At 43.4% G+C, this 14781-nt stretch overlaps 1 protein-coding gene across 5 annotated transcripts in view; it reads left to right on the forward strand.

Annotated features, from left to right (window-relative positions):
• Positions 1–1223: 1223 nt before the first annotated feature.
• The window catches only part of LOC119165866 (uncharacterized), a 28531-nt gene continuing 14973 nt past the window's right edge, over positions 1224–14781 (forward strand). For 3 of the 5 annotated variants that reach the window (XM_075872084.1, XM_075872087.1, XM_075872086.1), the window contains exons 1-3: positions 1224–1390; positions 10034–10152; positions 10795–10884. In XM_075872084.1, coding sequence (XP_075728199.1) covers positions 10047–10152; positions 10795–10884 — 196 coding nt within the window. In that variant the 5' untranslated portion in view covers positions 1224–1390; positions 10034–10046. Of the gene's footprint in view, positions 1402–10033; positions 10153–10794; positions 10885–11806; positions 12020–14781 lie in introns of those variants that run through there. The other 2 variants (XM_075872085.1, XM_075872088.1) reach the window with 2 other exon arrangements.

The following is a 14781-nucleotide window of genomic DNA, read 5'->3' on the forward strand; positions in this document are numbered from 1 at the left end:
GTCTCAATAAATACAGCCCAATATGATTTACTAATCTGCAAAAAAAAGCTGCAAAGTTCTTGGTGCGAAGCACATTTTTTCACTGAGAATACCTTATAGGCTCGAAGTAATTGAACTGTGTGACCTACAGTGAACTCACAAGTAAATTCAAACAAAATATGTTAGTATGCAAATTACAAATTAAACCAAAACACAATCGTGTCGACAGAATGTCGTAATTCATCGTATTCAACAGTCAATCAACAATTAAATCAACAAAATAAAAATTTATTGAACGGTAAACATTTGAAAAATCATACGACGTTATATCAAAGAGAGCGTATCAGAGGTGATATCATGAGGCAGATCATTCTACATGAGCATGGTTTTCACTAGTTCTGATGTGCTAACCATGTTTGCGTTGTCACACATAGGTGTGATGCTGAGGTGAATATGTGTCATGTTGGGACGTGTAGTTGAGGCAATTCAATCTGTATTCTTTGGCTTTAAATTGGTATAAGCTGACGTTCCTGTTTTTATTTTCGTAGAATTAGTTATTACGGTATTCAAAGCACCATCTACTAGACTGATGCTATATATTTGCTAGAACATTGTTTTCGTACAAAAAGGGATCACATGACGAATCCACATATTGGAAGAAAGTGCTCTGGGGAGTGTTCGTGTGATGGCCGCTAAATTACACGTTAAATCAAGTGGTCTTCGCTGATCCTAGTTATTGCTGCTATTTATTTGTTTTGTGATCCAATGCAAAGTGGCGCTTCCAAGCTTTCTGGAAGTTTCCGAGAGTAAAGCTCCTACCAATGTCTGGAAAACACAGTGTCTCTTTCTATTCGCCCCACAATTCTACCATACAACATGCGTGACATAATCGAATGCATTTAATGTAATCATATCTCAGCTCATGTATGTCTATGCGTATAAAATGGGCGTCAAACAATTTAGCTCCAAATAGAGGGCCACGGATGAGTTTTGCGTCATTTCGTGCTTTCAGTCCGTTCTCAGAAGGAGTAAAGACGATTCATCGCACTGATATTCAGTGTAATTTAAGCAATATACTGGTTAACAATCGTTCCTATTGCATTTGTAGGTTATTAATATACTACTTACTAACCAAGATAACTATGCTGAAGCAGCTGTAAAGCGTCGTTCGTGTATGAGATTTATAACTGTACTGTAGCATATATAGGAAATAGGTTTCTGTAAAAGCCGGTTATTGTGACACATTTAGTAGTGCCGCAGTTGCTACTTCTCTATTATTGCAATATGCCATCTGTGCAAATTGCGATGTGATTTGCGTAGACCAATCTATTGTTACTCATAACATAAGTAGTATGCTGGTTTTATTGGCTTTGAAATATTGGCTGATTTTCTGATAACGCTGCAGCAAAGAGTAAGTTTATGGTAATTTTCCCATTCTATTTGTTGATTACAGTTCAAATGAACAAGACTATTGCGGGTGCTTTTTTTCTGCTGTTGATAATTTCAACAGGAACATTTTAAAGAAGTAATGCTTGAAGTACCTACCCGCGAGTGCAATGTCTTAGTAAATAGTATCCCACCCACCTACTAGCTGCCACCATGACCTTCTGCTTTCCCTTATTACGAAACAACAAGCACCTTGTGATAAAAAGTTCTAGATCCGTATATTCTGTCAGTTGGCTCAACATGGTGTGAAATATAGGTAATATGTCTTTTAGACTGAAATAATTGCCTTTCATAAGTGTTTAGGTGTTTAAACTCGCAACATTTTTAATAAAGGGGGATTTCCAAACGTGAAAACTAAGTTCACAGGCTTGATATAATGAGATTGCATGGTGATGTTATCGAAAGAGTGTGATGACATAACGCATCATCTGTACATGTTCGTTAAGGTTACTGTAACACGTTATCGAAAAATCACTGCAGCGCATTGTAACGCATTACAAAATCTCACAGTCATTCGTGTCAATCTTGTAAACAAGTCACTACATAGGCGCGAAGTGAATGATGATGAGTCGGTGAAGCAGTGGGATTGTTTGGTGTTACCAAAAAATGGCCCATGATATTGGCGACCCAAGTGCGTGAATAAGTGCGAAGAGTGTACACTTCATACAATGTTACTGGTATACAATGTATGACGTTTTATACAAGGTACACTTCATACAATGTAGCTGTGTCATACCTGGTGTGTTGTGTTGCACTATAAATTTCGTTTTTCCTTCATTATTAGGCTTGACGCTATCTAACATAGCCTGAAGTTGGCAGTTACGAGGCCTGAGCAAGTTTTCTAGGTGTTTTTGTTTGTTTTTTCTAGTCATACAAAATACATCGTAGAGCATATTGAGGCGTCGTCTACTGCACACGCTAGTTGTAATGCGTAATCATAATTGTAATTATCATCATCATAATCCTATAGTAAATACCTTTCCTCTGCCACATTGTGACAGCAGAAAGATAATGTGTGGTTTGAAATGAGCTTTTTCTTCGTCGCCATCAGTATCATCGACAGAGACGGCTACGGCGCACAACGTCAGCGCCAATGAACAAGCCTTCACTTTATCGAGCTTCGCCCTTTAAGCTTACTTGATTCCTTCATCAAGAAAATAGCCATAACAAAAAAACTAACCCGTCTTAAGGAAGGTAGCCAGAAGGGGACACCCAAATGACTTGCAAACCCCCTTCACCCACTACCAAAACACTTGCTGCCAAAATATATATTCCCGGGCAAGTCTACGAGGTTCCACGCTCTGAATGTGACGCCACTTACATAGAGGAAAGCAAGACGCAGCTTCATTCATAGATGAGACCGAAATATTAAGGGACCCTAAAGCTTTGCCTTCAGGAGTTGAACACGACAGCGACATTCTGTTTGTTGTGCGTATTTCAAACACTTTGTGCATGAAACCTTTTTCAAATTTGCTATGCACCCACTACATGGCTTTAAGAGAATAGGTGCAGTAGCGTGTGTGCCTTCTTTAGTGGGGTACCTGCTTTACACCACGGAGTCATTATGATAATCGCTTATTCTGACGCCCGTTGACAATGTACGCTTGACTACGCATTCTTATTGCAATATTTCACGTTGCATTGTGAGGCATATATGTAGGACGTGTGTGTTTGTGATGCATGGAAGCTACTTTGACTGCATTTCCAGCAGAGGAAGTTCTTTTCACTATTTTCACACTCGAAGTGCTGTGAGAGATGTAGTCGAACTAATCTGTTTCGAAGAATGAAACACGGAGGGCTGGGTTTACCCAATCTTTTCATGCGCCATGTTGTAAATATGTTCTTTTTTTTTTGGTACGCTAAGGATCTTTTCTTACGCACGATATGCTAACTGAGAATGATGCGGGCTTTACCTGAATATGTGCTTAGTACGAAACACATGAGCGGGCGGTCCTCGGGAATCCTAAATAGGTCATTCTGAATGTATTGTTTTAATCTGTTTGATTTTCTAATGAATAATTAATGCGAAGCATTTTTAGCGAACTTCGGCGACACTGAGGGTATCTATCTATCATCTATCTATCTATCTATCTATCCATCCATCTATCTATCTATCTATATATCTATCTATCTATCTATCTGTCTAGCCGCCTACGACTTTTTCGACAATGGTATCGATACCAGACTTGGTATACCATAACATGACTGTATGAAGAACCTATTTCTCTACGCATAACATGAAAATCATGACATAGATGTCATAAATATTATGATTTACATTTCATGGTCCTTCAGCTGTTGCGGTGTTTTCTCTCACATGGCATGCTGCAAAGCTACTATGGTATGATGTGATTGCATGCCAAACACAAGCGACCAACCCTAACATGAAAATTTATTTGTTTTTATTTATTTATTTTTACATACTGCAGCCCGGATTGGGCTATCGCAGGAGTGGGTTTGCTATACATCAGCACACGCAAGAAAACAACTCTTAACAAACAGGAATAGAACTCTTAATAAACAAATTCCGAATCAATACATTCATGAAAAAAGTTACAGCTCTTAATAAACACATCACGAATCAATACATTCATGCAAGAAATCTTCTAAAGGCAATGATCTTGTTCACCCAGGCAATAAATTCCATTTTTCTATAGTGTGCGGAAAAAAGCTCAATTTAAATAGGTTAGTACGTGGATGGAATGGTGTCAGGCCGAGTTTGTGGCTATTCCTTGTGGGTTTCAGTTTATCAGGAGACAGATAGTCGTTAGTCAATGCGTAGCGTTGGGTATTAACAAGAATATGCATCAAATGTAGGCATTCGAGCTCGCGTCGCTCGGAAAGGGTTTGCAGACCTAGCGTAGCAAGTTAAGAGGAGGGTGAGAAATTCCAGTCTTAATGGCGGAAAATGAAACGAATGGCTTTCTTCCGAACGGATTCTAGTGTGCTGATGTCCGATTTTTTATGAGGGTTTCATACGAGGCAGGCATATTTGAGGATAGGACGGATGAGCGATTCATACGTTAGCAACATTGTTTCGGGTGGAGCATCTTTTCATGTAGTCCAGTTTTTTTTTTATGTAGCCCAGTTTCTTTAAAGCTTTATTGCAAGAGTATTCGATATGTTTAGAACAAGACATACTGGGTGTGAAGATGAGGCCACGTATTTATATTCGGACACACGTGACAGAGACGAGCCATTGAAGGAGTAATCGAACAACGAAACGGAGCTGCGTTTACAAAGGGAAAGAGCAACTGTTTTAGTAAAGTTTATGTTCATTTGCCATGTGTCACACCATCTGCAAAATTGCGCAAAACAATCATTAAATAAATTGTGGTCATTATTGGTATTATTTACATTATATAGGACACAGTAATCAGCGTAAAGGTGTATTTTCGAAGACACGTAATTGGGCAAATCATTTATGTACAATAAGACCAAAAGTGGTCCCAGGACTGAATCCTGAGGGACTCCGGATGAAACATTCACAACGGACGAGTTTGAGGAATTGAAAGAAACAAACTGAGAACAGTTGTTCAAAAAACTAGCAATCCAGTCAACTAAGGAATAATTGTTAAGAACAGCGTAAACTTTGTGCAGAAGTTTAGAATGTTTAACAGTGTCGAATGCTTTTGCAAAGTTGATGAAAATAGCATCGATTTCGTAACCAGAGTCTAGAGCGTTCAAAATGTCGTGAGAAAATTCTACAAGCTGGGTTGTTGTACTAAAACCTTGGCGAAAACCGTGCTGGGCATTACTTATGATGTTATTATTTTCAAGAAACCCTAGATATGCCTAAAGATTATGTGTTCTAAAAGTTTACTTGATTGAGACGTTAATGAAATCGGGCGATAATTTATAGGTGACTGCTTGCTGCCAGATTTATGCACAGGAAGAATTTTCACTCATTTCCAAGCTGAAGGAACATTTGAAGTGCTTAAGGACTTTTGAAAAAATGACATGCGTGTCATGTAACGACATGACTACATGCCACGCTCATGGTACACTCGCGGCCATTTCGCTAGCGTAACATATACCGAATTTGGTATTACGCTATGTGACTGGTGCAAACATTAAAAACATGAGATGTGTGACATGTAACAACATGACTACATGCTACGCTCATTATGCACTCGCTGCGGTTTCGCTAGCTTCAAATGTACTAAACTCGGTATTACGCGACGCGAACGGACGACATAAGTAAATGACACATCCAAACATGATAATCATGACATGTTGTCATGTAACAACATGACTACATGCCACACTCGTGATGCGCTTCACATAAGCTAAATTTTGCATTCTGTTACGTCAATGGATAACATAGGTATGTGACTGGTGTAAACGTGATAATCACGAAATGCGTGTCATGTGAGAACATGACTACATACCACAGTCAAGGTGCGAATACATTTTGACATTACGGGGTGCGCGTGCTCACTGGCGTTCATTTCGTCGCGTCACGCCAGTGTTGCCACGCCAGGCGCCGGTCTTGCCATATACTCGCAGGAGCACGCCGCACTGCGTTGCTATGACGCATGCGCGTTTCAGCGTGTCCGGCATCCCTCCGTCACGAAAAAAGGGAGACGAAGTGCTGTCGGGGTAACGTATCGGTGCGAAACGCAGCATGTCGCATTTCCCGCTGGTTGCCGTCGGACCGCGCTGACGGACGCTGATCGTGCCGGTCACGCCTGGCGTCACACTATAGAGTGCTCGCGTTTTGCTAACGTAGCGTCGCTGTGCCCAGCGTGCACGCGCGTCAACGCTACAATGGAGTATATTGGGCTCTTCATGATGTGCTCGCGGCCGTTTTGCAAGCTCCACATATACCAAATTTGCTGTTACGTGACGTCAAAAGATGACGAAAGTATGTGACTTGTGCAAACATGATAATCCTGACACGCGTGTCGTGTAAGAAAATGACAACCAACCACGCTTATAGCGTGCTCGAGGTCGTTTCGCTAGGTCCACTTATAATAAACTGGGTATCACGTGATGCAAATAGATGGCGAAGGTAAACGACACATTCAATGAACATAGTCATGACACGTAAGTCGTATACGGCATCATTTGCTTACACCTCGTAACATTGTGCTGATTTTAGAGCGACATATCAACTTTCCTCATTCGCGCTTCGCATATCACCGATTCCCTCTGTATGTGGGATCTACCAATTTTTTTGTTTTGTTTTCAGTGACTGACAAAAAGTTGTACACAGATGTGTGTGATGCTGTTCTACCTGAGCCCCTGTACACTGGAGCCCAAGGGCAAAATGTACTTAAGCGATTGGGGAGAGTGCAAGTACCTCCCGCTGTGAAGTCCTTCTTTTCTGAGCTTCACACGGGTACATTATTTCTCAGAACACTTGAAGCAGACCACGAATATACTCGCCTCAGGGGACAAATTGCATTATCTGTAAAAAACCAGAAACTGTACATCACATTTTCTCACATTGTTAAGAAGAAGTGTATTATTGCGATAGATATTATATAAAAACTCTCGTCTGGATGTCGCCGCTGGCGGCGGCGTCGTGCACCGTATATGTATACGTATCTATATATATGAAAATGCAAGAAAGAAAAAAAATAAAAAAAAATACCGCAGCTTGCGCAATCGGACGTGGACCTCCACGTCGTGAATGTGAAGCGTTAACCACTGAGTCACAGAGAGATACTACCTTGAGCACTCAAACTGTACCCTATTTATATCTACCACTTACCACTGTTGGCGGGTATCTTGGGGGGAGCGGAAGAAATATCGTGTTTCCAGCTTTATAAGCAAAATCACGCTATGAGCGTGTGGCAGCTCTCATATATTAGGCACGCTATGGCCAGCTGAAATGAGGGGAGTGGACAATCTCTCGTGTGCCCTTATCTCCCGGTGGGGAGGATCATACGTCTTGGCTGGCATTCGGCTTGCACTGGAATGATTCTTTTGTAGTTATAGGGCGCACAAAGGTCACTCCAATTATTGCACAGCCTCTGTTTGCGAGAAGGGCGCGCTTTTCAGACACAGCGAAGTAACACTTGAGACGCTTCGTCGCGTTAATCGCACCTTTGAGTACGTTTCGTGCGTCATTTGTGCGTAAGAAACGCGGGGCTGGTTCCGATCTACTTGCCATTCAGAGTGCGGCCTTCCACTTTGTTGCCATCGCGTTCATTGCTTCGCCTTTTCGGCAAAGCTGGGACTTCCTACTACATTTAGGACATACTTCAAAGGAAAATGAAGATGGGATTATCTTTAAATTTTTATGCTACTAAGTTTCTGCCAATAGTTGAAAAAAGGGTCTTTGAATATGATTATGCCTTTTACTATTTATGGCGGGACCGTATGGCAGGGTTTTATATCGATCAAGAGGCGTGGCCTCCACGAATGTATTTCAGTGAATGTTTGGCCAAATTTGTTGAACTGCACAAACCATAGCAGATTGTGCCTGAGTGCTTGCCGAGGATAGAACCCTTGACATCACTTAGGAACATTAATTTTGTGGCCTTCTCGTAGGACTCTTCCTGCTTGTTCGTGTTATGCCTGTGGTTTATTGTGTGCGCATATGAGGAGGTAATAAAGCACAGCAAAGAGAGGCGTGACCGTGTAGTGTAACATCTGCTTTCAACGCAAATGATCCGGGTTCGATCTCCACTCGGCCTCCAAAACCTTGGTTCGATGTTATCATTTATTTTTTTATTTGCATTGCTCTCAGCTTTTCGGTCTCGGATAAGAAGGAAATATTTCGTTCACAACCAACGATGCCGACAACGGAGTTTCGGCAAAACGAGCTCTTTACCGCTATTGCATTAAAAATTCCTGAAAGGATACGGCAACTTCGAAATTGCGTGTGCAGCTGCAACACTGCCCGAAGCGCTCTCTCAAAACACAGCTAAAAGATGAACCATCGCACAAATTTTGATGTGGAAGTTATCCGCATAAAAAGGTATTTCTAAAATTCTTGGCACATATAAACAACAGCTGGAACCAATAACTGCTCAGCTGGGTATTGCAGAATGTATACTGCACGGTGTACGGAAAGAGTGAAAAAAAAACACCGCAGCAACAAGAACAGCGGAAAGAAAGGGTATAGATTGGGCGGCACAACATAGAGAATTCGCTATCTTGGAACACGGCTGAACAGTCGCCCCTGAAAAGGGGTTTGAATCGGTCTCGAAACATTGGGTCAGATTATAGTGTTTTATTTTACCTTTAGACACCTTGAGCTTACAGTGCCTGGAGAGTTTATTTATTCGCATGAGTTTATTTTAACTTGAATAGTGATTACGGAGAGCTTTAACAGCACCTCCGATGTTTGGCAGTGGTGGCCTCATTTGTGCAAATTGCTCTACAGTAACGCCTGTTGGTGCGTTTTCATCCCGACGGCCAATGTCCAAAATCCTGATGAAACATTTGTGAAGCTAAAGTACTTAACATACATTTGGACACAGCAATTGTGATGCATGAAATTACACGAAAACAACATAATAAACAGTGGTATTCGATATACATTCAATCAAAACATCGTCATCGGAGGGAAGAAACATTAAGGCGGACGTTTCCTCGTTATAGCACATACAGAAGCTTGAGCGGGGAAGCTGGAACGGTACCCCGCTGTATGAAAGCAATGATTCCGTGACGTTCACTATCGTCGCCTTTCTGTACCGCTTCATACAGCAGTTTTATTTCTAGAGGCTATCGGTCTTCAAGAGGTAGGCGACGTCCAAACACCATAAATCTATCTAAAAGCTCCACTGCTCTGGCTCAAGGCGCGGCGCGCCAACTCGTTTGCTATCGCATGGTGCCGAAAATGCCAGTTGCACTCAAACCAACGAAGCCCTTTTTGTAGACGCTCTTTAGTCTTATTATAACGTATTTAACTTCGCCGCTTCCACAGAACAATATCCCATCTGCACACTATGACCATTTTTAGATGCAGTAGTTTTTGAGAGATATAAAACGCGTTTCCGGAGCCAGGAGGGTGTCTATCGAAAGCGCAGAGAAAAGGGCGCCCGGCACCTGCAATCGGCCACTGTGGATTCAACTCTAACATTACCAAAATAAACTAAATATTTTCACAGTCATCTAGCTTTCTGCATTTGACCAATGCTTTTTCCACGCCTTGAACGGCCGCGGTAATATGGGTAGTCCCAGAATAAACCACTTTCTTCTTAAAACATAGCACAGTCCCTATCTTGAGTATTCAGCTCAAACAACAAAGGGGTAAAACGTATGGTTGTCTCATTATTATTGTCGCGATCATGTTCTCCTTCGGTTCACTTGAATGTAATGATGACATCCACTGCGTGAAGCTTTATGCACGTCAAATGACATTACACTCCCAACGCTTACCATTTACCGAATGGGGCATGTATTTCATGTTCAAACTTGTCACAAAAACGTAAGGCTCCAAATTAGAGACCAACTTAGCAAGGCAAGTGAAATTCTTTTTGCATGAGGAAACCGAAGACGTTTTCCTAAGAACAAGAACGAAAGGCTTAAGAGCACTACAACTGGAAGCAGGCTATCATAACAAACAACTGAATTGTATAGTTTAGTACGTATTTTACTGACGATAATACATGAGTTTGTAAATCTAATATTACGCTTACACATTTTTCAGGTAACTGTTTCTCATGAAGGCGGCTGGTGCAAATGTTGTATGCGTTCTGGGAACATTGTCTCTTCTGTGCACGTTAGGCCAAGGGCCAACGTACGTGATTGCAGGCATAGGTGAACGTGGTACGTACTTTCTTGTTTACACAATTGCTCTGATAATATAAGTTGAAACAATGCACTGACACAAAACAAACTACTTTCAGCAAATTAGGCTGATATCACCTATCTTTAAAATAAAATATTGCTGTCACATAAAGAAAAAATCGAAGGCAGCTATGTTCATTCATATCTAAGAGTCAAAATGAAACATGCCTTTAAAAAAACCCGTGTACTTCATAAGCATAGGCTCACAAATATCGCTCAGCCTGACTATAAACACACACACACACACACACACATATATATATATATATATATATATATATATATATATATATATATATATATATATATATATATATATATATATATGGCCATTTTCTCACCATGTTCGCCTATACTTCTATATGCAGGCATGGTGGCGATTGTGGCTGCCACGTTGCACATGATGGAGGCCAGACTGAGGCCGCAACTATCGCATTAAGTACTTCCGTTGATACTGTTCTCGTGGAGGACCTACGAACGTACTTCTCTAACACAAACATGTGACAAATTGGCACTGATTGCAAAAAACGCTATGATGATACTTCTCTGGCAACATGAGATCATACGTTTTTCCGCATGGTATTCACACTAATGCTGACTTTGCTGTTCTCTCCGACTCAGACATTGATCCCCTTTTCTTCTATCGGGGAAACTCTAATGGCGCAAGGCCACCGCGGCGGGCTCCTTCTCTCTCGACGATATACGAAGAAGGTACGTACTTGCTTACAGACGTCGGGTAAGACCGAGCAGTTTGTAGACATGGTGTGACAGCGATCTTAAGTGAGACAGACGAGAACACAAAAGAAGCGAAGGATTCACGCAACGCTGACTATAGTTGCTCGTTTTGAGCGTTAGAAATGTCCTTTCTCAGGTGTTGTGGTATAGACATCCTTGCTTGTCACAGGAGCATCTGAGTGATCCGCCAGCGAGAATTCAAGGCGGCTGCTAATCGATAATTTCGAATTATTGATATGTGGGGTTTAACGTCCCAAACCCACTATTTTGTCATGGGGTCATGACGTAGCCGACGACAGCAGACTTTATGTTGGGATTCAACTATTTATTTCGGCGAACTCGTGCCGGGTAAACGGAAATTCTGATAACAGTCGTAGTTTTTCACAGATAGCAGTGAACGGAGCGTCGGCCGTCGATTAACTAAGTGACAAGTGGCGAAGTGTGTCGGCATTTATACACTTGCCATAAAACATTCTAGTGTTATCGCTTGCGGCGACGTTGTTTCTAGAATAATTGAAAGATTCACGAAGTGGGCGTAATCCTTTAATGATCAGCCTCGAAGCTTTTCTAACAATGTAGGCGTGGTTTGCACTGAACAAGTGCAACACGGCGATAAGAAAACTTCAATAAAGGTACGCGGCATTGCCCCTTCTGAAAAAAGCGTCGTCCCGATGCTTTTTTCAGAAGATTTTGGTACTTTCATTTTCAGAAGAAAATGAAAGTACCAAAATATTGTAACAAAGTACAAGCAATGACTTACGATACATCAATAAGAACAACAGCAACAACAACAAACACACAAAAAATACATTGTTTGAGTTCATTAACGCGCATGAAATGGCTTGAGACGCGTGACATGGGCGACCCAAGGTCGCGATCGGCGTTGTTGAGAGTTCGAGATGCCGTCGGGAACAACCTCGTAATGAGTAGGCAGAGCCGTTGAATTACCCTGTCCAGTCCGAAATACCGGCGCAGAAGTTTTTCACTGAGTCCACGTCGGCGTATGGGCGTCCGTACCCAAACATATTCGCCGGGCTTGTATTCCACGAAGCGCCGTCGATGATTGTAACGGTGGATATCTGTCATCTGTTGGCTCTTGATGCGGAAGCGGGTGAGTTTTCGGGCTTCTTCGGCGCGTTGAAGGTACTCGCTCACATCGAGGTTTTCTTCGTCAATGATGCTGGGTAACACGGCGTTGAGCGTCTTTCCCGGGGTCCTTCCGTAGACCAGTTTGTACGGCGTCATCTGCATCGTTTTTTTGAATGGCAGCGTTGTATGCGAAGGTAACGAATGGAAATATGGCATCCCATGTCATGTGTTCGACATCGACGTACATGGCCAGCATGTCGGCGATGGTCTTGTTTAGGAGCTCATTGAGGCCATTCGTCTGTGGGTGGTAAGCTGTCATACGGCGGTGCCTTGTCTGGCTGTATGCCAAAATCGCCTGGGTTAGCACAGCTGTAAATGCCGAACCTCCGTCGGTAATAAGGACCTCCGGAGCACCGTGATGTAGGACAATATTTTCGACGAAGAACTTAGCTACCTCGGATGCACTGCCTCTGGGCAGGGCTTTTGTCTCGGCTAGCAGGTGAGGTAGTCGGTAGCTACCACGATCCACTTGTTTTCGACAGCCGACGTCGGAAACGGCCCCAGTAGGTCTATGCCAATGTGTTCGAATGGTCGGCGAGGTGGTTCAATGGGCTGTAGAAATCCCGCTGGCCTTGTCGGCAGTGTCTTGCGTCGCTTGCAGTCGCGGCATGTCCTTTCATAACGATTAACGTCGGTGGTAAGACGTGGCCAGTAGTATCTTTCTTGTATCCTCGCGAGCGTGCGCAAAATACCGAGGTGCCCTGCCGTCGGATTGTTGTGCAGGGACTGATGAAGTTCTGGTCGCAGAGCTTAAGGGACCACAAGAAAGTACTTGGCTCAAAGCGGTGAGAAGTTTTTCTTTTGGAGAAGAAGGTTTCGCAGGAAGAACGACGCAAGTTAGCGCTTGAATACCTTCGGAACTTTGACACTCCTGCCTTCGAGGTATTCTATTAGGGTCCTAGGTTCCGGGTCGGCCCGCTGTCGTTCAGCAAAGTCGTCAGCAGTTAGCGTTTCGAAGAAGTAAAGTAGTCGTAATCCGGGTAATCAGGCGGTGTTTGGTCGACAGGCGCACGAGAGAGACAGTCGGCGTCAGTGTGTTTCTTGCCGAACTTGTAAACGACGGTAATGCCGTATTCTTGCAATCTCAGGCTTCATCGTGCGAGGCAACCTGAAAGATCCTTCGAGGTAGCTAGCCAACACAATGCATGGAGGTCGCTCACAACTTTGAAGGGCCTGTCATAGAGACAGGGGCGAAATTTTGACGTAGCCTAGATGACATCCAGGCACTCCTTTTCTGTTGTGGAATAATTGGCTTCTGTTTCAGATAGCGATCAGCTGGCGTAACTAATAACTATTTCCAGTCCGTAAGCCCTTTGTACAAGAACGGCGCCGAGACCTACGCTGCTTGCGTCAGTGCGTATTTCTGTCTCAGTGAATTCGTCGAAATGGGCAAGTAACGGAGGCGTCTGGAGGTGATGTTTTAGCTCCTGGAAAGCGTGTTCCTGCAGCGTTCCCCACTTGAACTCCACGTCGGACCTGGTAAGTTTTGTAAGTCGATTGGCGATGCGGGCGAAGTGTCTGACGAACCGCCTATAATAGGCGCACAGGCCCAGATATCGGCGCACTGCCTTTTTTCAGTGGGCGGCGGGAAGTCGGCGATGGCGGCTGTTTTCGCGGGTAGGGATGGACTCTAAACTTGCTAATCACGTGCCCCAGAAACAAGAGCTCCTCGTACTCAAATCTGCACTTTTCTGGCTTCAGGATGAGTCCGGACGTCTTGATGGCTTGAAGTACAACTTAAAAACGTAGGAGATGCTTCTCAAAACTCGAGGAAAACACTAAAACATCGTCAAAGTACACAAGGCAAGTCTGCTACTTCAATCCAGCCAGTACTTTATTCATGACGTGTCGAAAAGTGGCAGGCGCTGAGCAAAGACCGAAGGGCATCACTTTAAACTCGAAGAGGCCATCTGGTGTTTTAAACGCCGTCATCTCCCGGTCTTTTTCGTCGACATAGATTTGCCAATAGCCAGTCTTGAGGTCCATTGACGAAGAGTACTTGGCGTTATGGAGCCGATCAAGCGCGTCGTCCATTCGTGGGAGAGGATACACGTCCTTTCTTGTGATTTTGTTCAGGTGGCGATAATCGACGCAGAAGCGTAGGGTTCCATCCTTTTTCTTCACTAACAGTACGGGGGACGCCCATGGACTCTTGGACGGCTGAATGATGTCGTCCCATAACATTTCATTACCTTTTGTGTCTTTACGGCCTCGCGTTCTCCCGTCGAACCTGTGTACGGACCTTGATGGAGTGGTCTGACATTTTCCTCGGTTGTGATGCGATGTTTCGTGATTGGCGTCTGCCGAATTTTCGACGATGACGAAAAGCAATCTTCATATTTCAGGAGCAGGGTCTTTAGCTGTTCTTTCTTATGGTTCGAAAGGCTGGGAGAACGTCGAAAGCTGAGGGAGGGGCTTGGTTTCTCCGAGTAGGTTCCGCAGAATCGCCGAGAGCGAAAGCACTGGTGGCTTTCACGATTTCTTTGATGCATGCGACCATCGTTTCTTTGCTCACGTGTTTGTATTCATTGAAGAAATTCGTGAGCATAACCGTGGCTTTGCCTCCCCGCAGCTCTGCAATTACTCTTGTGACGCAAATATTGCGGGTGACCAACAGATGCTTATTGCCTTCAGGGACGCCTCCCAAGTCGGGTGATCTCAGAGCGCCGACTGAAATATTGACGCTGGAGCGAAGCGGAATTGTGACTTGTTCCTCCAGCACAT

Source organism: Rhipicephalus microplus, chromosome 8 (assembly GCF_043290135.1).
Source record: "Rhipicephalus microplus isolate Deutch F79 chromosome 8, USDA_Rmic, whole genome shotgun sequence".
NCBI classification, from domain to species: domain Eukaryota; kingdom Metazoa; phylum Arthropoda; class Arachnida; order Ixodida; family Ixodidae; genus Rhipicephalus; species Rhipicephalus microplus.